This window comes from Suillus discolor (genome assembly GCF_016758755.1).
Source record: "Suillus discolor strain FC423 chromosome Unknown F5147scaffold_103, whole genome shotgun sequence".
In the NCBI taxonomy this organism is placed as follows: domain Eukaryota; kingdom Fungi; phylum Basidiomycota; class Agaricomycetes; order Boletales; family Suillaceae; genus Suillus; species Suillus discolor.
In genome coordinates, this window is record NW_024541350.1 from 10,696 (window position 1) to 35,792 (window position 25,097).

The following is a 25,097-nucleotide window of genomic DNA, read 5'->3' on the forward strand; positions in this document are numbered from 1 at the left end:
CCGAGTGCGGGTGTATGCCAGTTGGCTATTCGGCCGAAGGAACTTCTAGGGTAGGACTGGAATGACATGGATCCAACGAGTTTCTATAGACCTTGATATGAGTATCAAAAGACACTCAGTTCCCGCCCAGCGCACGGGTCCGAGTGTCACAGTGCAATCTGAATTGGTCAATGTAAACACTTCAGAATATCAGCATGACACACCTGATCTTTTGCTTTGAGCCTGACATCACAGCCCAGCTCTCACCCTCGCCAATAGTCCATTCAACATCACAGGAAGACCAGCACTGCGAAGTTTGGGTCACCAAAGCGAGAAATGTTGGAATGTGAAATCTGGACAATAGACTTGGTGTCTCTGTTTGCTGCTGCACGATCACTGTAAAGTGTAGATACCACATCAGAAGGAGGCCTGCGAATATAGTATGACCTGATCACTTGCCTAGCTTATTAGAAAGGCGCTTGCCAAGAATCTTCAATCTTGCAAAGAACAAGTTCTCAGTGAGTGACAACTTATTTGAATTCGGCGGTGCTTCTATTGATGTGAAAATTCTCGCATTTCCATCTGAATATAAACTCCTTGTTCTCCAACATGAGCAGCACAGCCCATAGTTCTCCTGTAACTCACTGGCAATAGCATGCTAATGCCCTCCATCTACCTTGGGAGATGTTTTCATTTTCCTCAATTTTGCTACCTACTACTTTCAAAATCAATACTTGTCCATTACATATGTAAATTGAAGGCTTGTGTCTGCCTGGTTGCCAGGTGTCATAAATAGTTTTCTCACTATCTCACTACAGCCCAAAGTGGCAACTGGCAGTGTACATGAGCTGTAATAGAAATGTCTAGGAAGATTATACTATTATACAGAATCTATTGCATCGGTTCCAACAGATATATCTGATCACAATGAAGAGTGACAGTAACTGTAGGTGTTATACTGATATTGACATCACTGCTTTTGATGCTACATAATGCTAAATGTCGGACAAGACCACGATGAGGCCCATCCAGAATAACGCACTCTTGATTTTTCTTCCGTGGAGGTGCAGGACTCAGGTAAATGGTGGGGATATGGTAGTGCTTGATTGCAGCACCTGCACTGTTTGATGTGCAGAATGCTGTGGCACAACCCTCGGGTGCGGGTCCATTCTCGCCGCAGAAAGGGTTGTGACAAGTGGTTGACACAAATCACTTAGAAAGTGATGCATCAAATATCAGCGAGACCTTCAACATCACGTGATATTTGAGGAAAATGGAAGAAAACTCTCTCAACCAAGGTAGTGGGCCTGAGATAAGTTAGTAGAGATTGTAATGGCCCTATTGAGAACTTACCACTGTCTTTGATTTTCTCTGCTCTAGCATCATTGTTGTCTTGGATGTCGAACTGATCGATAGTCCACGCCTGGTGTGTCGATGAGATGGGATTGACACTCAATGAAGGGTCTTGCATCACATCAAGACCCCCAAGCTTCCAGACCATGTGGACCATCCGCTGGATGACGAGGGAATGGGACCTATGTTGAACGCCAAGGAGCTGGATGGAGCTTTTTTGGGAGGTGGGGTGATGCTTCGAGATGATGGCGCCAAGTATGATTTTTTCCACATGTCACAGAATGAAATTAATTCCGGGCCTTTGAGGATTGCACCATTAAGCCTCTTTCCAAACCTGAAAACTGTAAACCTCACAGTTGATGTGAAAATGTGTCCTGTTCACCTGTTGACAATGTCATGCAGTTTAATTGTAGTGTGCTGCTGACTGTGCACAGCAACAGTGCAAGTCTCCGGGCCAAGACCATACAGCACCGCTCTGAAGCCCTTTCGGTTACCCCCAATGATGAAAACCTCTTGCCCAATATCCTTTTTGCAGGAATCCAAGTTAGCATTGCATACTTTGATGACAAACATAATCGGAACAGTGATCTATTACAAGTTAGAGATGCTCAAATCGAGGTAAATCATACTTACTATTGAATAGTCCCTGTCACATAGCAGGGTCAAGCAAGTGTTTGGAAAGTCTATGCTTTGCACGACCCCTTTCGTGCCATACTCCAGTCCACAGGTGACAGTAACGACGTCTCCTGGCCTGATATCATAACCCTTATCCTCCATGAATTGGAGCGTCTTTCTGAGGTCTGTCTACTGAACAATTCCAGCTGGAACTAAGATACTCCCCAATGTGCCATCAAGCTCTGTACTGTCTGCAGTGAGAATATCCCGGAACCAGAGACTAGTGTCTCCCTTAGCAAACCAATTCACAATGCCATGTCTCCCCATATGTTCTCCCTCCAGGACTTCTATATAATCCCCTATTTGAATAGAGTCGGACTTGGGGGGGGCTCGAAATATTGCTGCATCAGCAGGTGTGATTTCAGCGTGTGATTCAATGGACGCAGATATAAGTAGTATTTTGACACTTCGGCCTGCACACCAAGCATTAGACAGTTAAAAATAAATCGTACAAGACTTACCTGCTCGTTGGTAACACTTTGACAGGCGTGAAAGATATCACTAGACATTTGAATTATGTGTCCTTCCAGACCTAAGTATGAACTGGCCACCACTCTGACAGCATCACCAACTCGAAAAATGCGGTCTATGTCCTTCAGTCAGACTTCCATCTCTTTCAGACGTCCATCAAAGGCAGATTCCAAAACAACAATCCCAAGAGCGTGGTCGGTAGAGATAACCATACTGAGCTCTCCATGAAGAGAGCCTTCGACGACCCTTGCGCAATCACCCTGCCCGCAAGAATTGTTTCAAGAACGCAACCAGAGTTTTCTTCAGGAAGGGTTTGTTCCATCTGGAATCTAGGTGCATCCAAATGTCGTCAATGTGGGGGGACACGATAAGTTCTAATCAGTTGTGGGGGAAGGTTTTCAGTAGGAATCCCTTGTAGTAACTCTCTCCCTTGTACTTCCATCCTACTACTTCATCATCCTGAATGAGGTCATCCATGGTTTGGTTTTTCGGGAGGTGAGAATGCTCAATAAGTGCTCAAGACCCTTGAGGCATAGGATAGGGGAAGTCTTGTGGGCCAATCAAGACCATGACAGCACCATTTGGGAGATTCTCGAAAACCTGCGCAAGGTTGCCCCTGTACTTATCCTTTTTAATCCTCACCCATGCTGGGATGGGAAATTCAAACTGTGGACGTTCAACAGCCTCACGTTCTTCTTGCATGATACAGATATAATCTTTCATGGCAAGATAGAGAGATGTGGGCAGTGACTCAGTGATCGTTTTGGGGCTGTCCGCCACCACATACAGCTGACTTGCCACCCAAGCTGACATGATAACTGGAAATTCTTTCTTCTGAAGGTGCATGGCAATGCATTCAGTAGTAGTTCCTATGATACAATAAGTAATATACCATGCAAATCAAGAGAAACCTACTTTGAACATTGAGCAGATACATCCCGTTTTCAATGGTGGGATCCTGGTGACCTTGAGACGACGAGTTTTGCGGATTCTGTTCAAACCAAGTTGCCATATCATCGAAAGTTGTGGCCAACCTCTGTTTGGCCGATGGTCCTGGCAAATGCATAGCCTTTGGCGACCGCGCAGACGGACCAACTTCACCAACCTCTTCCTCTTCCTCATCATTCTCATCATCCTCCTTAGCCTCATGAAGGATAAACTTGTATGCAGCCTACATTTGTAGTTTAGTTTATTAAAACATAAGTTGGTTGAAACTTTAACTTACTTTCGATAATCTTTGTGATTTATGAATCTGTGACTTTGGCAAGTGGCTGGCTGACCTCAATGCAGGCATGCCCATGGAAGACTTTTCTGGTGGATCCGGTATGTACATCTTCCTGAGAACCTTAAGGTTCTCCAAGGATTTGGCATTGTCTGCATTGCCGGAGAACAACAGACATCTGGGTTCCACCCAGTCATCTTCAGAGTAGCGATCACCGAGGTATGCTTCAAGTGCGTCATTCATCTCAGAGAACGACATAGATGTGATCAGGAATTTCTCAAGGATATTTCAAGCACCACTATCACACAGCGCCTGATTTCCTGTAGTGTGCTCATGAATGAGCAATGTTTAGAATATCAATTAAGACTGCTTACCTTGAATTGTGCAATGATGCTTTGGCAGCGCTTTATCACCATCAGATGCCGTGCGCTTTGACATGATTCTGAGCCTGGAAGGTATGATCAATTCGAAAATATATAATGAACTTTGAAGCTTTCACATACTATGATATTTGATGGTCTAGTACTGTGTTATCTCTAGTACTACTGACTATCATATCCAAGTCATATTCGAGGTCATGGTAGGAGAAAGAGGGTATGTCAATGCCTGAAGTCTGTATTTATAGTGAACGACTATTTTCAATTAGCTAATACTACATACAGTGGTATGAACTGTGGGCGTGGACAGGCAAGTCGGGGTACAAATTATTGACATTATGTGACAGTGCAACAATAAGAATTGAAGGAGTTGTGGTTGAGTTGTGGACCAACGACCTAGCAAAAATACTAATTATGGTCAAGTCAAGCCTGACTAACATACTACATAGTACTACTAGGTGGCAGTGAAACATGAAAATTTGAAAGACCCTCCTGCCCACCATACACTATTAACTACACGGGCTGCATACACTGCCAGCCTCAGTACCATACTATACTTAATCACATGGGCGCTAAATATATCTAAGGCTACTGAAACAGAAAGAGTATATTATGTCAAAGGACGGTTGATATGATGAATGACTATATATTCAGACCCAGCTGGCAACACCCGATTAGTAAGTGTTTGGCGCCAAATGCCAGCTGAGTTCAAATATAGTTGTTCACTATATTAGCACGCTCCTTGCATGAACCGAACTTCTTTCCAGCATTCATCATACCTTACTACCTTACAATAGGCTAGCTACTATACTTTGACTTTTGTACTATGTACTCTGATGTACTTTGATACTGAAGTGGTCTTGACATCATGCAGTCTGTGTCGGTAATGGATAGTGTGATAATGCAATGTGTATAGCTGATGTCCCAGTGGTATCATTTCAGCCCCTCAATATCGCACATGTAGTAAGCATATTCTTAAGTATCTTCAGTATGCTACTTTAATTCAGAACTGGTCATTAGATATGACCGCACGGTCGCGCCCCCCATACCATAAGTGCTAACTGTTAGTTAATATTTTCATAATCATTAACTTCCTCGTTCAAGGACACAGCATCAGTTGTAGCAACATCAGTCGCTGAAGGTCTTGACTTTCCCAGAAGAATTTTCATTCTGTCATGCGCCAGCTAAGTTTCTCAGACTTTTAACCTATATTTGTTTGGACCCGCTACATCATATTGGTAGGGTACTATGTACAGTTGCACTGTCAGGCACACAACAAAACATCTATTTTTGTTGTTATGGTGCAGGACTGGTAATATGGCACACCTCAACTGTTACAAGGTTTTTGTTGACATGATTCATCTCCTGAAGCTTCAGCATCAAATATCAAAAACTCTGATGAGAAGCCGGGAGAAGGAGCAGCCTTCTTGAATTTGAGCAAGGTGGGGTATATTGATGTCATCCGGCATATGGAGCTCAAGGTTCTCGGTGCAGTGATATTCTTCCAGCCATCTGTGTCTGTACACCTTCACCTGTTCTAAAATGTATGCAATATTGATTTCCACATTGCTTAGCTGTTCCTTGACGTGACACAACTCAAATTCCAGTTCGTCCTTGCATCTATTGGTGCCTATGACATGTTTTTTTTAGATCTGCCATACGGTTTTGGGTCTCTGAATCGTCAAATCTTATCTGTGGCCTGGATTCCTGTATGGACCAATTGCTTTATTTCAAGGAATTGCCTGGAAGGTAATGTTAGTTGAGTTGTTTTCTGGAACCCTTGATTACTCACTTGCAATCCGTGCTGTGTAGCTTATGTACATCAGAGCATCTCAGCATGGGCATCGAGGAAAGTTTGAAACTGAAGGTAATTTCATACATTTGTTGCAGAATATCATTTAAAGAGCTTACTTCAGTGTGAAAGTGCTTTCAACGTGGGTGCGGGGTCGCGAACCCTTCGAAGACGGTGAGTATGACATTTATGAGGCCTCAAATGATGGGTTAGTTGCCTGCAGTGCATGCAGGCTTATATCTGCCTGCAGTGATGACAAATTGGTCTTTGTTATGACACCTATGGTGCTCAGTCAGAGAGGCTGTTAATATTTTAATAATTACGATACCTATGGCGCCTGGATGGGCAGGCTTTTTCCTACTATGGTGCTCGGATGGCAAGACTTTTTCGTCACATGTGATTGGACATTTAAAGATATAAAGTACCTCGTGTAGTTCTGGTATTAGAACCCCAGTTCAGTTTTATGAGCAGTGACAAGAATAATCCCTCTTCCGCCGATCTTTTGCGCAAGTGTAGTGCTTTAGCCCTTCATACAGGCCCACATAAAAAGGCATAAGTCTCATTCTGAAATATTCTAAAATCCAAACTACTACTTTTTTCTTGACCTGCCGCTTTCACCAGGGCTTCATCAAACCCACTTGTCCTTCATGGCTGACATTTTGGCCGCACAGTCTTTTCCATGTGCAACTATCCTGCTCTTCTGACTACTGGTATACTTCAACTTGAAGAACTGCAGGACTCTCACATTGAGGATTACCCAGCTGAGTGAGTACAATTCTGATAATTGCATGGCCAGGACTTGAAAAAAGGCTAATGTCAATCTTTGGCAGTGTTCGATGGGAACATAGGGTATTCATGAATTTAATAGATTTGTATCCGAGTCTTTTAGATCGTCTGACGAAGGGTGAGGAAGAAGATGTCATTCACATGGGGGAATTGGGTTTTTTCTAGTTTTTTTTTAAAAAAAACCCATTATACTCACTGTTTGCAGTTAGGTAAAGGAGCCTCTGGTGCATGAGGCGATGATACCAAGACCCTCAAATCTGCCATCCTCAAATAGCTTGTACCCAGAGGGCAGGTAGTCATACTGCCCCTCTCCCAGAACATTAAGTCTGGCCGCAGATTCAATCATGAAGTCACCGGTGCGTTGCTTTGCCCTGCAGGCCTTGACTGGTCAAATATAGAGTAAGTCTTTCCAGCTTCATATTAACTAAATCTCATACCCTTCCCAGAATAAACAGGGTCTGAAGAGTGGCGAAACCATGGTCAGTGGTGACCAATGGCCTGTATTCTTATATGCTGGGTATAAGTATGATTCTGAAGATCTGTGGAAGGGGTTACTGTGCAGCAAGATACTTATCTTCGTGAGGTTGTGCTTGTTCTATTAACGATGAATTTCTCAGTTCAAGTTCTTTCCAGGGTTACAAACATGTCTTTACGTCTCCAAGCTCAGTAGATAAGGAGCCAAAGGCCACGCACTCCGGCAATGCTTACCTTCATGGCATGAAATGTGTGACTCAAGGATCCTTAGCTTACATTGCTATGCAGGCACACAAATTTGATTGTACATGCTTTCCCTCGCTGATTGTTCCTTTAGGTACGGTTTTCGTTAAGCTCTTCATCGGTATTTTTGCATACCGACACAGTCACAGACTCCGAAAATTTCTACCATAGCATTCTTGATTTGTTGGAGGATCCTGATGAGAGTGAGGAGGTGGCTGACCTTATGACATGGTGGACTCAGTTTGTGATTTATCTCATCAACTTGAAGCTATCTGAGTTAACGCCTTACATAGTCTCATTTTTCCTAATTCTTCTTCTTCATTGTGCAGTATCAGTAAAAACAGTGCGCTGTCAAGGATCCAGGAAAAATGTGCTGCCTTGTGAGAACAAGCCGCCACTGGTACTAATTAATTTGTTTATTTTCGTAATTGTACTATATCCTAATGCAATTGATGTGGTTTCCCTACGCGAAACTATAATTATGAACAAAATGTCAGATCTCAATCCAGATGGTGGTTTCCTCCTCAACGGAAGCTGTGAATGTAATTGTAGACATCCTCGGCTGAATACCAGCACCTTGCTATGACTTCCTAACCTAATGTCAGCGCTCAGCCAAGTGTTGTTGATGGTAGCTCCTGCCATCATGATCAAATTGATAGGATATGATGACTCAATGTCATCCCCTGACACACTATCATAGATGATGTCTTGCGCCATCGTAAACTGCAAATGTAAGGGTAGACACAGTGGGTTGAAGACAGTTATCTTGATAGGGTTTTGCAACCCAATGTCAGAGCTTAACTCAGTGTCCTTAATGGTAGTCCCTGCCATCATGAGCTTCCCATGCATCACTAGATATATTCGGTTAAGAGTAAGGAACTTTATAGAGTATGATAACCCAATGCTACCTCCCCCTCCCCCTACACATTGTCATTGATGGTGACTTCTGCCATCAAAGGCTGCCTATGTAAAGCCAGACATGGTTGGTAATCAATCAGCATCTTGATAGGGCATGGTAACTTGATATCATCTCTGGATGTACTGTCAGTGGCTTATATACCTTGCTATTGGAAGCTGCCCCTGTAGCAGCAGACATGTTTGATAAGTAAATTACCATATTGATGAACCATGACAAATCCATATCACACCCCAACACACTTAGAAAATCACCAGACTGACAGTGCATTATAGGTCAATATTATTCATTTGTCACAATGTTACTCATTACATAATTTGCCATTGGAAGCTGCCTATGTAAGAGTAGATACATCTGACAACAACACACCAGACTAATGATGCATGACAAGTCAATACCATCCCTTTGTCACAATGTTACTCATTATACATTAGAAGCTACCTATGTAAGAGTAGATACATCTGATAACAATACACCAGTATGCCAGTATATTGCAATTTGATACCACAGGCCTGTCAATATTACAGCTTTGGCAGATTCCACCTACATAGTCTACCTATCTATTCCTTTGTCATGTGGTCTACAATTGTGATACATATTATTAATATTATACATTAGCTAAAGCTTTGTCATACTGGAGTTAAATATCTGATGAGGGTGTCAATATCAATGTATGCATATTTTCATCTGTTCCAATATGTGCTAATCATCCACCAATCACTAGAACTCCCAGGCATCCACGTACTGCAGCTGTAATTTGTGTGATCTATCATATTCATCCCCAAATCACCTGCAGCATTACTGTAGGACATGCAAACAGTGGTTCAATGAGTCCTGCTTGGAAACTGTTGCTCAGAAGATGGATAGGAAAATAAAGGCGCATCTACCATGTGATTATGATGCTGTGAAATTTGAAGCAGATTTTCTTTCAATGTTGACCATGCCCATTCAGCGAGGGGGCATTGCGGAGTGGTCGGAAATAGTGCTATCTTAATCAAGATAAAGACACCTCTGGATGAGGCGATGACTCTTGGCAACCTTCTGGCTGGATGGACTGACAGTTTGCAGTCAATAGGGGTGTCTACAGTCGGTGATTTTGTTTAATGATACTACTGCCCCGTTTGTAAACACATGGTGGTATAGTACCCTGCTTTGGATATACAGATCTTTTCTCTGCAAATGAAAATACAATGTGTGTCAATCTAATCCATTGTTTTTGGAACATGTAAACCTGCTGGCTCAAGGTTTGCATGTTACATTACTCCTGAGCCACTAAACAGAATTGCAACATGTAGATGCATGCTCTAATTCATTTCATTCATGCCAAAGATATTTTTGTCCCAAACATTATGGCAAGAGGCTAAAACAAATGCATGTAAACCTTGATTTTCATGACTATGGATTGCATACAGCATTTTCTCCGAATCCATCGGCTTCAAATATAGTATAGTACTACACTAGCTCACCTTAAACCTTTTAAATGAACATGATGTGATTAGCGCCGATCTGAACATGATTTTCAATTTCGGAGCTTAAATGACTTTGTGGAACCAATTTTGCAGCTTTTCGCTTCCAGGATAGATCAGCCCAGGTGTGATCGATGCCTGCCATGGGAATACCACATGTCGGTCTCCATGAATCCGCTGTGATGCTTGGACCTGCTGTAGCACTCGGATCGGCGTTGGGCTCGTATCCTGCCAATTCTATAGGTATCCCACACACATATTCCTCGACACTCCATTTAACTTCCGAGAGTTCCACGCGCATGTCCAAGTCATCTGAAGGTCATCCGTCCATTTCCGAGGCCTGTATACAGTTCCGATCCTCCATACCATGTCCCGTCCGTGTCCGTTTGACTTCACTGGTGCGTTCTTCACCTGGTTATCTGTTATTGATTATGTCTAGGGGCACATATGTCATCGGCCCGTCAGTTATACATGCCTTGCGCCTTATTACATGCATATCTCTGTAGCGGCTCGCCTTGAGTCTTATTACATTTCGGATGTCTTATCTCGCTACTGGTTTCACCTATGCAGTTTCTGGACTTTCACGCTGTAGGATATAATCTGCCTTGCTAGCTACTCGCACTTCACTTCACTTTTCCTGCTACAAGTCATAGTTAGTAGAGTCACTTTCGGATAGTCGTATTTTGCGCAATCGATCTTTGTTCATTTGGAATGATTGTTTTGGCCTGACCGCTGCCATTTCACTCTTCACTGTCTCTAAGTTCTCCCGATAGGCTTTGCTTAGTTATACTTCACGAGTCTTATACTTCGATACACCCGCCATACTTCTCTCGGAACACTCGCTGTTCATCAGAAGCTCTTCGGACGCTTCGCGCAACCTCGGACCTTTGTTTCTTGACATCGGACCATCTTCGGACCACCTTCAGACCACTTCGGATGCATCCTCGGAACATTGAGCATGCTCTTGGTACCTTTCCTTTCTCTCATCCTCGATCTTAACAAGATATCCCTTGCATTATATCAAGGAGTATTTCTATAGGCAGTCTCTTTGGGACGAGCATACCACTCGCACATGGAGTTCTGAAGGTAACACTTTGTAGAGCCCACACAGAATCAACTCTTTACACCGCGCTGGGCAGGAAAGAGTCTATTTTTATATTGATGTCAAGGAGTATAGAACACTATCGTTTCCCTATCCTTATCCGACCCTTGTACATCAAGTAACCCCTGTGCGAAGCTGAACCCGCACTTTCCCGTGCATCAGCCATATTGGACGCGCATTCCTGCGCTTCAGACACCTCAGAAATGCATTAGGAAGGTCCCTTGTCTATCCATAGTCCATCCAAACCCCATTGGTATGTGAATTTCCTTACCTTGAGGCTTGTAAAATGTGTTGCAGCCTTATTACATGTCCTTACATATTTACTATATTTCCTATCCCTTCCTTCTCCAAGTGACAGTCTAGACAGTATAAGTTGACCATTGCTTGGGACTACTACTACACTTCCCTCGTACTGGATACCTCTCCCTATAGGTTTACCTTCGAAGTAGTCCCTTGTAGTGTGCGCTTTTTAGCCCCTATTAGGTTCCTTATACCTCTCTATACCTAGACTTTCCTTACCTCACAATATACCTTTGCCCTCACTCTCTCCAAACCTCATTCCTTGACTTTCCTATACCTTGTCCACACTTTCCACACCTTTGGCCGCGTGTTCCTGCGCTTTGGATAGCCTTGGATACATTCCTACACCTCGCGCATACCTTGTCCGCTATTTTCCCGCGCTTAACACACTCTCGGGTTGCACATATCCATCATCATTCTAGTAGCAATTCCCTTTAGGGTCAAACATGTCTGTTTAGACATAGCAGCTAGGCATTAGCTTGACCCAACCTTTTCTTGCCACCCAGCAAGATTGTTGTTTCCACACCGCTGTGTCTGATCTGTTGATGGAGTCCACAAGATATGCATCGCTTGATGAAGTGCAAAGGCACAATTCAAGATGTTGATGGAGAATGTACCTTCAAGTTGTCTGAACTGTATGGAAAAGCTGCCCTCTTGCTCCACACTATCATATGCCCCTTCATGCACTAAACAAAAAATTTGGTCTTTACAGGCAGATTGTGGCCCACCTCGATGTTTCACCCCACACAAATGCTCCTTGCAAGTGTGATACATATTTGTTGATCATGGACTACATGAACAACATCCAAATTGGATTTATGCAGGATGCTTCCAGATCCCCAGATGCATTGCATAGTGACTTCAGGTCTCCAATACTTGACTATTACCTATGGCTGGATCACACAGTTGATGGCTTTCATGCTGGGTGCTGTCGAGCTTTGGAAGAAACCTATGGTATCACCTTCAAACACCTACAGAATGCAACGTGTCCTAACATTCTTGTTTTTCATTCGTATTGTGTTCATTAAGTATCACCAGCACTGACATGCACAATAGTTGATTGGCATTCTTATCACAATAAGGAATGCAATGAGCATGATTGCTGCAGTGCAGTGTAGACTGGTGGTGGTGGTGGTGGTGAGGATGTTCAGCACTTGCTCAAGGTGGTTGATGCCTCTCTTGATCCACCTCATCCCAAAGTAGACCCAGAACAAGCTATCGAGCCTATAAATCCTATCGGTATGGATGATTCAAATACTCCCATAGCGACTGAGTCAAATAATGCAGATGTGGTACATCTCTCTCACTGTACATTGTATTACTTAATGGTTATCTATTTCTCCTAGCCATCAAATCCATTTCCACCATTTTCACTTCCCTTTGATCAAAACTGCACAAGGATTGCTCTGCAGACTCTCAGTGGGCGTGCACGGGAGGTGCTTGTTGGCGGGTTTGGTAAATGGCTTCCCAGCCACATTGCCATGCAGTTGCGAGAAATCCAAGGATTAAATCACACTGAATCATGGGAGAATCTTATGGAGAATGGGCTTCTCATCATGGCAAGAAGTTATGATGAATCTCTTGAGATATTTGGAATGGTGGAGATGATGATCAAATGCCAGGACTTATGGGTTGACCGTGGTGGAATGGCATGGTTTTTCACCACAGCTGGTCAAGCACTGTACACATCTCGCCATGGTGCAGAATGCACCGTCGAGTATGGCCAAGAGTTTCCATTCTCAATTGCAACACAGGAACAATTTGAGACACTCACTTCAGTCAAGAGCGGCTTGTATGTATATTGTGGTGTAGCACGACACAACAAGGGTGTCCATCACAATTCAGTTGATGCTCAATCACAAAACAACCCAGAATTGGAGCAAGACACTCATACACACAATGGACCTAAGCTACACGAGCCATGGTAGATGAGGCATCTGTGCGTGGTGTATTACAAAGCATCTGGGTGACTATATTCACTTTTCTGTTTGGCGAATTGTTACTGAAAGGATACATCTCATAATTCAGAATTCCGATAATGGAAATAGTGTAACCGCAGTGCTTCAATATTTGCTACACTCTTCTCAGCCACATGATAAGGACCCATATGCGCCAGGGCTTCAAGTTCTTGACCAGTCAGAAGACGTTGTAGTCCTTTCATATTAAAATACCATATATAACAGATCCAAGAAACTACAAGCAACTACTGAATCCAAGTGGTAATTGACCAAAATGACCTATATATGTATAGATATATCTAACTACAAATTTAGCTGAATATAAATTTGACACGGGAAAACTTTAATTTTCTGCATAACACAAGGAATCTTCGTAAAGGACAAAAAATGCATAGATTGTGACATTTCAATTTGCAACTGCGGAGTGAACCTTTCACAAATTTTGCACAAACTTTGCAGATCAACATATTCAATGCAGCACCCATATGTATGTATTTGTGATATATTTATTACTGGTCAGTGCAATGTTAGTAATAATGCAGATGAGGAGTGGTCTAACAGCTACCTACCACACTCAAATCGAACATTTTAATAGCACGAATACACCTAAAAGCCATTTACAGCATCCCAAAATCTGATTGAAGCATGAAAAATCAGTTTTGTCCAGACAAGTCCTACAGTTTTTAAAGAAGTCGAAACATTGTGAAAACATGGTCATTTCAATGTATACCTCCAGGTATCTATGTCATTCTGTATGTATTGACTGTGACTGAATGGAAAAGCGATGGTCTATTTCTATTTGACAAAGATTTTGTGTACTTATGCGATACCAATGTCTCATTTTTGCTCTGCAGTAAGTGGCCACTGGTACCACACACGTCCGTAGTTGTGTGACCTGGCTCCATGGATCCAAGTTGGACAAGGAATCCCTTTGACAACTCTCTTGCATTCTAGACACATGTATTTCATCTTCGTTTCAACCCAGTGTTTCCCATAGTATTGCTTTCCATGGGGATGGAAGATGATGTTGTAAGCTGGGGCCTGGCATTCAACATTGAAACATCAGAAGATATCGAGTCCCCAAGGCCTGCCATCTTTCAGATTTGAAAATGCCAACACTCTGGTATCAACTACTCGTGTTCGCTTTTTGTTGATGTCATTTTGGATGTCTGCAAATGACAGGACCACTGGCAAGTGATTGAGAGTGTGCCTGTCCTCCCAAAATGACTCTTCAAGGGCATCCCATATCTTTATGTTGTAAATGTAGACATTTTCTATGGATCTGTTCAATGCAGGAACAACAACTGCATCCATGGTAGATATGCCTGTGAAAGCAAGCATGAAATCAAATATATCCCTGAAGGATCATCAGTTACAGTCGCCCTAGGCGCTTGAAATCAGATCACCTTTCAACCATACACTTCAACAGTTGGGCACTTTCCATGACCCTCCTAGTTGATCCACACGAACATATCACAAGTCCATGAATACATGGCCCTACTCCAGGTTTCAAATTCTGTTCATCGATATAATTGTCGAGTAGCTTGGTGTGACCCATTTGAGCTTTTGACAATGACTTGGACATATATGAAGGGCACTTACCTCAGTAATCGGCAATGTCATTGGGTTTCCTTCATTCCTGGACACAACAAGATTGCCAGATTCAGTATCAGAATGAGTATTGATGAATAGTAAGAGGTTCCCCTCATATTTGATGTCCCGCAGCCATTCAAAGTGTGGTGTCATGGCGCTCGGACTGTTGTTGCCAGCTTTCAGTGCCCGTGTTGCTATATGAAGCTGTGAATATTCAGTAAACATATTACAATTAGCTTTAATACATATTCATCATGTACCCTACTTGGGTTCACTCAAAAGTGCTCCCTGAGTGTTGATTGGACTATGTTGGAGGCGTATCGGCTACCAAATCCACTCCATGACAAAAATACTGCAAGAAGTGGGAAATAATTACGATACAAGTAGTCTTGTCTGACTGAATATCCCTGTACCTTGTACTGTTCAAATATCAATATCATGCAACATAGATGCAATATCAAAACCAATATACTCACCTGAATTGCTTCATTAGCAGTGCGATGACATTGAGGGCATTTAAAGGTCTGTTCCGTGACCTTCCTTTGCCCTGAGTGCTTATCTTCTGAGCAATTGATGCATCCATAGTCGCCCTGACCCTTACTGACACAAACTGGGATACAACAAGTTGGCTGAATGCACCTCCAAATGTATGATCCAATGTCATGACAATAAATACAGCACTGAAAAGAATATCAACAATAGTCTGGTGTGTAAAGTGCTAGATATCATACAATTGTAGGATCCTTCATTTCCTCTTTCAAGTTCTTCGAAATCACTGGCTTATGATTTTCTTCGTCAATGTCCATCGGGACCATCTGATTTCCAACAATTGGAGTCATTTCAACGTAAGGTGCAGTTAATGACTGTCGGTTTGGGTTACATCATAAGCCAGGTTTGGCCGGTTCTATCACAGCTGTTACAAACTAGGATAGTTCTAACAATGACAAAGAGAACAAGATAGTGGTTGTAACAACAGCTGCAGGTGGAGTCTGTGTCCTGGCAGGACATTTTGATGCCACTGATACATGTGTTGGTGCTGAGGATGGCGCTGGTGCAGGTGCTTGTACTGCTATGTTGCCCCCTATAACAACCTCCACAGTGTCCTCGCCATCCATCTCATAGTGATCCACTAAAAGCATATCTAATGTTTAAGAATCATTTCTGACTACACCTTGATGATTGGAATTGGAATCAGGATGAGGATTTGAAGTTAGAAAGATGAACATAATCGATGGCACATGACAGACACATGTATCTATTTTTGATTCAGATGTTATCAGCCAGATCATCAACCATGGCCTTCCCAACGTCTGACCCAATTGCTTTGGAGATAAAGCCTCGCTCTGAGGATGACATCAATCATATTCTATGTACATTCCCCATAATCAAGCAGAGTGACAACAAGAAGATATTGTTCATGAGTGATGCTGATGAATCAGTCAGTTCCGATTCAACATTCAGTGGCGCTACTGATTATCTGTATGTCAGGTAACGATTCTGGAAAAGTGTATCGATTGTGTTGATGTACTGGCACATCAGCTTCTCATGTATTGCGAGATTGCTTCTATATTGCTCAAGCTTCCCGAGTCTGCTATCAATGCCAGGCAGTCTAGATTCTATTTGTCTCTCGCATCATACATGAGTAATGTTCTTAATGCATTCATCGGCGAGGTAAAGCAAGAGGGACCCAAAGGTATTACATCAAAGTGGTGCTCTGCCCATCTCGACTTTCACATCGCCCTCACATTACACGACAGTGCATTCACTGTGGCACATCAAAAGATTGCCTTGAAGAAGATGAATTGGACATGGGCTCAGTTTAAAGAGAAAAAAGTTTACAGAAAAGTTCAATCGCATAAGTTCTTCAAATAAATATCGTTCATGTATTAATACTTGACATACATGATATATAGTGACATACAAAATGTTACACCAGGCATTGTGCATAGATGGGGAAGATATGTGTGGTGGCTTGTTCCTACACACAAAAAGCACAGAGGACATGATTGACACTCTGCTCGCAAGTATGGGGAAACCGAGGATAAAGCCAAGTGACCCAAAAAACAACGAGGAGGCTGCATCTAAGAATGGTTCAGAACAGAAATGTGAGGGTCACATAAGTCAATCACCTTGGTCCAAAACACCAGCTGCACTTCAGTCAAAACATGTTAATAAAGATGATGCTGACCACGGTTCTGCATTAGATGTTGAGAGAGGCACTCTCAAACTAGATTTGGAGTCTGACCACGAGGTACAAGATCCTGCGGACCTGAAATCATTTTACTGACTCTACGCAGATGAGTGATACAACACGCATGGCAAATACATTCCAGAGGTGGGAGGATGCGAAGAAATCACCAAAAGGTTGATGGGCACCACGTAAGTCAAAGTTGGTGAAAGGAAAGGGGAAGGCCACCAACAATAGCAAGGGAAAGGAATGGCGAAACACGGCAGCAGTGTTATTTCCATCCAAAGATGCCAAGGATGAATTGGAAAGTTCTAGTGATGATCAGCTAGACATTCCACTCTCAGCCATGAGTGATTCATTATTCTGCAAATAATCATGCTAAAATTTACCCATCGCCATCTCAGTCTTTAAACGTCGAGGTAAAAGACAAGGGCAAAGTGCGAAGAGAGGTGGCAGCACATATGGCATTGCCAGACATTAACAAAGATAAATTGGACTCCTCCAGTGCTATTGAGTCCTTTACTGACAAGTCAGATGTTGTCAGTGATTCTCCATCATTTAATGTAACACACTGACCTCTAAAATATCACAGCCAGCGAAAAAAACACAGAAACATGACATTATTGTCACAAATGTTGGTTGAAGTGCCAGGTCAGTATGAGATGGACATGCAGATTCACAATGATTCAGATGTTGAGTCATCATCCTCTGTGAGTTACATGTTCTTTTCCTGTTATCTTTGCTAAAATTAAATAAACATATAGTGTATGGTGTGGTCAATTCTTCATAATGTACAGATCTAAATGCTTACACTTTTCAGGTCAACGATGAAGACTTAGATCCAAATGTGCTCCCTTCCACGCTTCCGGAGTGGGATATTTGGACCAGGATAGCATTTGAACACAGCAACACACAAGTGTTCATGAAGCTTGGAACCTGGATGCTCCTATGATTTTGACAACTCACAATGCTCAACCTTGATGAAGATGTGAATGGAATCATGATTCCCAAGGATCTCAGAACTTTATGGTTTGACCACGAAGATCAGTTCCTGGAGGCGTTGGGAATGGAACATTTATATTCCGCAATTGTCCATATGGAATCACACCCTCTCTGTCTTACTCACCTGTTTCATGCTTTTAGCAGGGTGGCCAATGATACAGACATGGGCACCAGCAACCGACAATTCTGGCCTATACCCTCTCCACCACGCATGATTCCCAGGTATGTATGCAAATAAGACGTCTACACTAACCATATGATCAGCATGATGTCGGATATGAATATACCTTGGCTATCTCTGACCAGAGAGGATACAGATGTCGCAGATGAGTTTGACAACATGGAGACAGGTGGCGCTGATGAAAACAATAACATCGACCCAGGACTGAGTCCTCAGATGGTTGCAAAGTGTAAGCAAACACTGTCGCATGCCTCACCACCAAAGGTAAATTACTTCCTAGTCATTCATTGTATTTTATGTTGAAAGAACACAGAACGATGGTGGCTGAGGTCCGCCAAAATGGCTGAAGGAAATATCCTCTGCTTTGCCATCTGTTCATTCTGTGCCTCAAATCTCTCACTCTACACCAAACATGGCAACACCTGTTGATCTTTCATTCACATCGCCAGTTCCATTAGATCCTATTTCCTCTGACACTTTGACACGCAATGAATCGCATGAGACAACACATGCAAATGAAGATGTTTTGATGAATCCTGATGCTGACAATGCTGATCGCATTGGTCCAACAGCTGCAACTATTGAACCTTCGTTGTCACAAGAGCAAGATGTTTTCATGGATGTGTGCCCAACCATGGACAATGAGGTAGATAACAACATGTTCAAACATGGTGAAATAATCTTGGATTGTGATGTTGCTGGCCTGTCCTCTAATGCCCCAACCCAAATCATGTCACTAATACAACCTATTACAGACAGTGCAGAGGTAAGTACTTCCCACTCATTGTTGGCCCATGTGAATCATCAGACAGGTGTGGTTGATGAACATGACTCATACATCCTCATTATGTGATCCTGATGTATTCCGGCTGAATGGACTTCTTTACTACCACCTCATGTGGGTCTTTGTAATTCATACATATTACAATCACAATTGATTTTTGGACCCTGCCTAACCTGTGCGATCCTACATGAGTCCTGTAAATTCAATTCTCACATGATATTTCATTGTGAACATACATAAAATGTTTAATTAATTAATTTGTTTAATGCGTGCTCAGCTAGGACTCAGTTGATCAATGGATGTTGTCAGGTGCTTCCGGGTGGAGTGGCATACATCAATTTCATGATTCACGTTTTCACTGATTAACCATCAGTACGATACTCTGATTTGTACCACCATCATCCTGACCTGGATCTTATAATCGGAGTGTTAGGAAAACATGTTCCAAACACCAGTAAGACGATCACATGGAAGGATGGCCATCTCACAATTCTCCCTACTGTGTATGATGAATTGAACATTAATGTTTGCGATTCCGTGGACATCCCCATAATCAAATTCATTTCCCAATTTCTAATATCTACCCCTGCCTCCAAATATGTTATTTATCTCCCCACTGATACACTTTCTCATCACAATATACTTGATGCAGTTGGATTGGCGCTCAGTCAGAACAAACCTGTTGTTATCAGAGGTGTTGGGCCACATCAACCATGGACCAATCTCTCTCCCAAGTATCTTGACAGAATCTTTGCCCTCTCACCATATCGATTAGTGTGTATTCATGGTATTTCATTGAATTCTTGCATTCTTGATGTTTGCTCAATGATCAATACAGACTTGAAGATATGTTCACAAGATCATGTCAATCTCATGCTTTCTGGTACCATCGCTTCCTTCTTTGAATCCATGATAGATAAGACAAAGATCCAATGTGTCCTGGACTTACCGCTCGCACAAGTAGCCCTTCCGGAACCACTACAGTATGATATCCATGATTCTACTCTTTTTAATATATGTCCTTCATCAAAAATCAGAAACATTGATCATGGACTGGTTCACGGATGGAACCAAATGATGCACAGCATTCCAATTACATCCAAAGTGCACCCTGAGAACTTTACAGTTAAGGGATGGGGATTGCTGCACCACACTGGATTCCTCACATATCCCCATCATGACACTGAAGGGATGCTTACCTGGACAAGGATGGAAGTTGGTGTGAAATTCTGGGTCATTTTTAGGCCAAAGGATCAACAAAACAGTCATCTTCACTTGCAAAACTTCATCACAAATCTAGTTGACTTTACATTGCACAAGGGGTGGGTTAGGAAGAACTGCGATATCAAAGTAATTGTTCTTCATGCAGGTGATTTGTTGTATGTTCGCTATTATTTTTATTGAAATGTCTCACCTTACATTGACTTAGAATTCTGCCACCCAGTACGGTACATGCCATCTATACCCCGGTATTATCTGTTGCAACTGGTGGTCATTTCTATCATTACATGTGCATGCATCTTACGGAGCTCATATGTTATATCGATGCTGAGGTCACTGACTGTACAACTAATCAAGATCTCGAACATGCCCTTGAAATGCTTTGTCGGATGATGATAATGGTACCTTACCTTTCCCTATGTATAGGTAAGACATCGTTATTTAAACACTCATATACATCTCTGAAGAATATGAGTCCTGTACAGGAGATCACGAAGTTGCCTCAATATTGCGCTGAGGGTAGTAATGTAAGGTCTGTAGCAGCATCAGAAACTTCAAACCCAAGCATTGATGTCGCCAATTCAATTTTTGAATTTCTGGGCATATCAAGTAAGATGTGTCCTGGAGTCGCCTTGTACATGGGAAATCAGTTTATGCCTGGGTCCAGAGTAAACAGATATGATCTTTATAAGGCATTGAGACAGTCACTGCACCTATAGAATCACGTTTTCTCTTATATTCTCGATAGCCACCTACATTCTTCATTCAGAAATTGATTTAGTACGGTGCGTGTGTTACGAATATTTGTTGCAAACACATCTACATAACTATCTGAATGAGTGACGACACACTCCAGCACTGGCACTAAATGTGACAGCATAGCCCTATTTAAGAACATTGTAGCATAAGACAACCAAACTCATTATCGGCAGCCGTTCTGTCCCTATGACATGAATTTGAAGAGGACTCACATTTTGAACTTTACAGACAGAATAGAAAGAATCAAGCTAACATAGTTTATTGGTGGTACGTAGAACATGTTCTGAAATCTAGCAAGTAAGAGTCAGATAGACCTTGTACAATTAGGTATTGATGTACGGAGATATTCTGTTATGATATGGAGTGCAGTTGGGCATTACTTGGCAGGACTACACTGTCACATTTAGTGACGGTGCTGAAGTGTGTCATCACTCATTCAGATAGTTATGTAGATGTGTTTGCAACAAATATTCGTAACACATGCACCATACTAAATCAATTTCTGAATGAAGAACATAGGCGGCTATCGAGAACATAAGAGGATAAATAAACTGCATACTGTATATATTAATTGAGGTTTAGAAGCTTAGTAATATTCAGCATTCTCCTGTACCATACATTGTACCACATAAGGTTTCGAACTCCGGTGGTGTGTGACAATCACATGATGTAAAGTTCATATATTCAATTTTCTTTTGCAATTATTCTTTCTTCTTTACTTCCACTATCATGGGTTCCATGCCTTCATGGGTGCTTCATCATCACTGACGGTGGCCCTCTCTTGTTCGTCGCTACTTGTTGGTTCCGCACCTTTATGGGTGTCACACTGACGCTGTCAGTGGCCTTCAAGTGTGATGATTGCTTGATGTGTGGGAGCATGCACTTTGTTTAATTGTCGGTCCTCCTCGGTTCTGCACCTTAATGGGTGCTATGCTCATGCTGTCAGTGGCTTTGGGGTGCAATGATTCTTCCTTGTCTGGGACTTATGGGTGTAGACTTTGTTGGGTTGTCAGTTCTCGTTGGTTTCGCACCTTTATGGGTGCCACACTGACGCTGCCAGTGGCCTTTGAGTGTAATAATCATTTGTTGTCTGTGACTATGGCTCTATTGAATTGTTGGTCCTCCTTGGTTTTGCGCCTTCATAGGTGTTACACTGATGCTGTCAGTGGCCTTTGAGTGCGATAATTGTTTGCTGTTGGTCCTGCAGTATGATATTTGTGCACAGCTTCTGGCTTCCTTCTCTCAGTCTTGCACTCATTTGGATTTCAAGTTCTTTCTTCCTTCAATTGCATCTTCTGATTTCGGCTTGTTACAGTTTTCTCATTGGCTGCACGTTGTCAGTTCTCCTCACTCATGCTGGTCTTGCACATTGCCGTTCTGACTGCCAAGGTCCCTCCTGCACGCTGGTCTCGCACATCAGTGTTCATATTCCCAAGGTGCCTCCTGTGTGCATGCCTAATCACATCTGGCACTGGTGATGATTCTTTTCCTGTAGCTTTTACTCTGTCAGTGACCTTGATTTGATTCTGTGGTCCGTTCTGGCACATCTCGGTTTGGCATGTGTTTCTTCATACTCTGACACTGATGCTCGCTTGCCTCATTTATCTCATGGTCCCCCTCAGTAACCTCGCATTTTTGGTCTTACTGTTGTGCTTTAGTACACATTTTGTTGCCTGTGGCTATCTACCCACAACCTCCATGTTCTGAGCAATTGTATTATCTTATGTAGTCTTGCTCATGCCAAAGTTTTAACATAGTGTTGTTCTGACAAATTAGTTATTTATGATTTGTTGACTTTATCCAGCTTTGAATGCCATTAAAAATGACCATATCGACTGACATGCTTATAAGAAATATTGTATGTCTCAGATTGAATGTTCATATACTTATCAGTTGTCTCATCCTTTCCTTTATCACTACAATACACACATACTTATGATGATGGACAACGTGACACAAGTCCCTGGCTGTCCACATCATCTCTCAGAAACATTGCGTGGTGGCATTGTGTGTTTGACTGAAACAAACACAGGGCCGCCAACTTTCATATGGTCACAGGGTCCTGACTGGGCATTGCCGATGCAGGAGTTTCAACTTTTCAAATTCCGAATGCCATCCAGTCTCTGTGCAACAAGATGCTTCTACTACATCTCATCCATCACAAGTCATGCCCACTTTCTTTCCACTTGAGATCCAGCAAACAATTTTGACTCTTGCTACTTGCACCTGATCTACCGCTGCTGAATATCTGAGGGTATCATCAAGAACATATCCTTAGTAAGCTTTTCATCCTGTAATACATAGATGGACCATTACTAATACAGTACTGCTGTAGCATGGAACAATTGATGTACAAAAAGATTAGTCTTCATGGCGAAAAGAACGTCAGGAGATTTCTGGAATGTCTTTATCGACATCCCACACATGTTCAATTCGCTCAAAAATCAGTCGCATCCCTCTTTTTAGTGGGTTCTCTAGAAAAATTGACTTTGATGGAGATCATCTCTCTCTGTAATCATGTTACTTGCCTTGTACTAGTCTCATCAACAAACGACCTCCAAATAGATGGATCATCACTGTGGCGCACCTTGGATGCCCTCCCACTGCAATCCTTAGTACTCGCTATGGACATCAAATTTACACCCTCGATCAGCACATTCAATGTGTTCAAGAACCTCAGCCATCTTGATATCAATGACCATTGCTTTCTCACAGAACCACATCCAGACGTTGTATCCCTTCCAGCCTTGATGCACTTCTCTGCCATGCTGAACCTCTCCACCGCTGACCCAATTGTGATATCATCACTCATTAGCAATTCACGCCTTCATCTGCTTGCTTTTCACATGGATGTTGGGCATTACCAGGTAGAGAGATTCTTTAAATGCAATGGAATAGATGATCGTAGAATTGTCCTGCTGCCTATTAATCTAAGCAATTGAAGTGACCTGGGTCAGGGTGACATGCTGTTCTGGGAGTTAGCGGAAGAACAGGTCAAGCTTGCCATCACTAATGATTGTGAGTAGTTCAGTTCCAATCAAAACAATCCATGACACTCAGTACACAAAAAGAGGGTCATTGATGCATCTCACAAAGGAGTATTAAGAATGTATATGCTGATCATGATGACGTCCAAGAGGATCCAATATGGGAACCCTGCACAGAGCTAATGTGCATGCCCAGGACAGGGACTTTGTCAAGGCTAGGATGAAGGGTTGGGCCGTATAGCCATAGAAACATCTCAGACAATACATATTCGCCATATGCTCAATGTATTTGTTAGTTTGGTTATTTATTTGAAATTGATCAGAAGAATGGCATAGATGTATGATGATGACAAGAATCCAATGTATATATGTGTTACAGTAACATGGCACGAGTCCCCCGCCAGCAGACAGCCCTCTGCCACCGCACGGCTATAGACGATACTGGAGTCTCACCAGCTCTATGACGATAGATGACGACAGACGATGATAGATGATAAGCGGCAACTGCCGGCTTAGATAAGCAGTCTGGACCGCATATGACGACACATGACGACATAGGTCTAGAAGACCTATTTATGTTATCAAGATAGAAGGCAAGCCTCGTGCTGCCTCATGTACCGATAGAAGGCAAGCCTCGTGCTGCCTCATGTACTGATAGAAGGGTGCCGCATGGACCCTATCTACGATAGAAGCCCGCCTCATGGACGCTATCTCTGACTCATGTAGATAAGCAGATTAGAACCCAGCTTTAGGCTGAGCTTAGATACGAAGAGTAGCCTTATATAAGGTCGAAGATCAACAGTAGACGTTCCTTACTTTAATCTTACTAGGTTTACCCTTGAACTCCTTGTCCCGCTAAAGCTACCTGCTCGACATCGACTTGTACCTTCAGTGACGCCTCTCACTGTCTGTAAACCCTGCTATCATCTCAGCGTAACCCCTCATTAACCACCACGAGCTACGTTCGAGTACGCAACCTTTGCTTGTCTGTAAAGGCTGACGACTCTCAGCACTCGGTACCACTGTCGTGGTTGTCGCTGTTAGATTATCCTAGTCGCACACGACCGTTTGTCGTAACAATATGCCAATTATAATGACATTGAAATATGTCCACAATAGAATAGGTACTGCATCCAATTCATGCACATACCGAGGGTAGAGCCCATGGGGCAATACTAGAATAAAGTGTCAAGGTGCATAGCTGTAGATACATGTAACATCATAGATATTCGGTGTGCACCCCAAATAGTCCATGTGTCTTTATGCTT

At 42.6% G+C, this 25,097-nt stretch overlaps 6 protein-coding genes across 6 annotated transcripts; 4 read left to right on the forward strand and 2 right to left on the reverse strand.

Moving 5' to 3' along the window:
• Positions 1 to 115: 115 nt before the first annotated feature.
• F5147DRAFT_658146 (uncharacterized protein) lies at positions 116 to 4,138 on the reverse strand (the record flags this gene model as incomplete). The annotated part of the gene is made up of 16 exons (XM_041434387.1): positions 116 to 158; positions 204 to 332; positions 625 to 691; positions 793 to 827; positions 1,022 to 1,094; positions 1,333 to 1,514; positions 1,687 to 1,714; positions 1,758 to 1,920; positions 1,966 to 2,132; positions 2,169 to 2,420; positions 2,469 to 2,484; positions 2,693 to 2,807; positions 3,002 to 3,347; positions 3,394 to 3,649; positions 3,704 to 3,924; positions 4,075 to 4,138. 16 exons carry the CDS (start codon positions 4,136 to 4,138, stop codon positions 116 to 118), a joined length of 2,157 nt encoding a protein of 718 aa, XP_041286219.1.
• Positions 4,139 to 6,548: 2,410 nt separating this feature from the next.
• Positions 6,549 to 7,756, forward strand: F5147DRAFT_748222 (uncharacterized protein; the record flags this gene model as incomplete). The annotated part of the gene is made up of 8 exons (XM_041440038.1): positions 6,549 to 6,634; positions 6,700 to 6,787; positions 6,930 to 7,011; positions 7,033 to 7,054; positions 7,122 to 7,233; positions 7,289 to 7,417; positions 7,467 to 7,612; positions 7,666 to 7,756. The coding sequence occupies 8 exons, from the start codon at positions 6,549 to 6,551 to the stop codon at positions 7,754 to 7,756; spliced, it is 756 nt and encodes a 251-aa protein (XP_041286220.1).
• A 4,225-nt stretch (positions 7,757 to 11,981) lies between these two features.
• F5147DRAFT_780286 (uncharacterized protein) lies at positions 11,982 to 13,084 on the forward strand (the record flags this gene model as incomplete). The annotated part of the gene is made up of 3 exons (XM_041442435.1): positions 11,982 to 12,110; positions 12,275 to 12,448; positions 12,503 to 13,084. 3 exons carry the CDS (start codon positions 11,982 to 11,984, stop codon positions 13,082 to 13,084), a joined length of 885 nt encoding a protein of 294 aa, XP_041286221.1.
• A 1,092-nt stretch (positions 13,085 to 14,176) lies between these two features.
• F5147DRAFT_780287 (uncharacterized protein) lies at positions 14,177 to 14,860 on the reverse strand (the record flags this gene model as incomplete). Its single annotated transcript, XM_041442436.1, has 3 exons — positions 14,177 to 14,471; positions 14,521 to 14,657; positions 14,717 to 14,860. 3 exons carry the CDS (start codon positions 14,858 to 14,860, stop codon positions 14,177 to 14,179), a joined length of 576 nt encoding a protein of 191 aa, XP_041286222.1.
• A 1,141-nt stretch (positions 14,861 to 16,001) lies between these two features.
• F5147DRAFT_658149 (uncharacterized protein) lies at positions 16,002 to 17,538 on the forward strand (the record flags this gene model as incomplete). The annotated part of the gene is made up of 6 exons (XM_041434388.1): positions 16,002 to 16,145; positions 16,196 to 16,540; positions 16,644 to 16,812; positions 16,912 to 16,958; positions 17,300 to 17,434; positions 17,488 to 17,538. The coding sequence occupies 6 exons, from the start codon at positions 16,002 to 16,004 to the stop codon at positions 17,536 to 17,538; spliced, it is 891 nt and encodes a 296-aa protein (XP_041286223.1).
• A 324-nt stretch (positions 17,539 to 17,862) lies between these two features.
• Positions 17,863 to 21,336, forward strand: F5147DRAFT_658150 (uncharacterized protein; the record flags this gene model as incomplete). Its single annotated transcript, XM_041434389.1, has 13 exons — positions 17,863 to 18,119; positions 18,162 to 18,307; positions 18,408 to 18,844; positions 19,144 to 19,171; positions 19,236 to 19,649; positions 19,701 to 19,845; positions 19,900 to 20,184; positions 20,292 to 20,415; positions 20,551 to 20,615; positions 20,803 to 20,868; positions 21,100 to 21,109; positions 21,212 to 21,262; positions 21,295 to 21,336. 13 exons carry the CDS (start codon positions 17,863 to 17,865, stop codon positions 21,334 to 21,336), a joined length of 2,070 nt encoding a protein of 689 aa, XP_041286224.1.
• Positions 21,337 to 25,097: the final 3,761 nt, after the last annotated feature.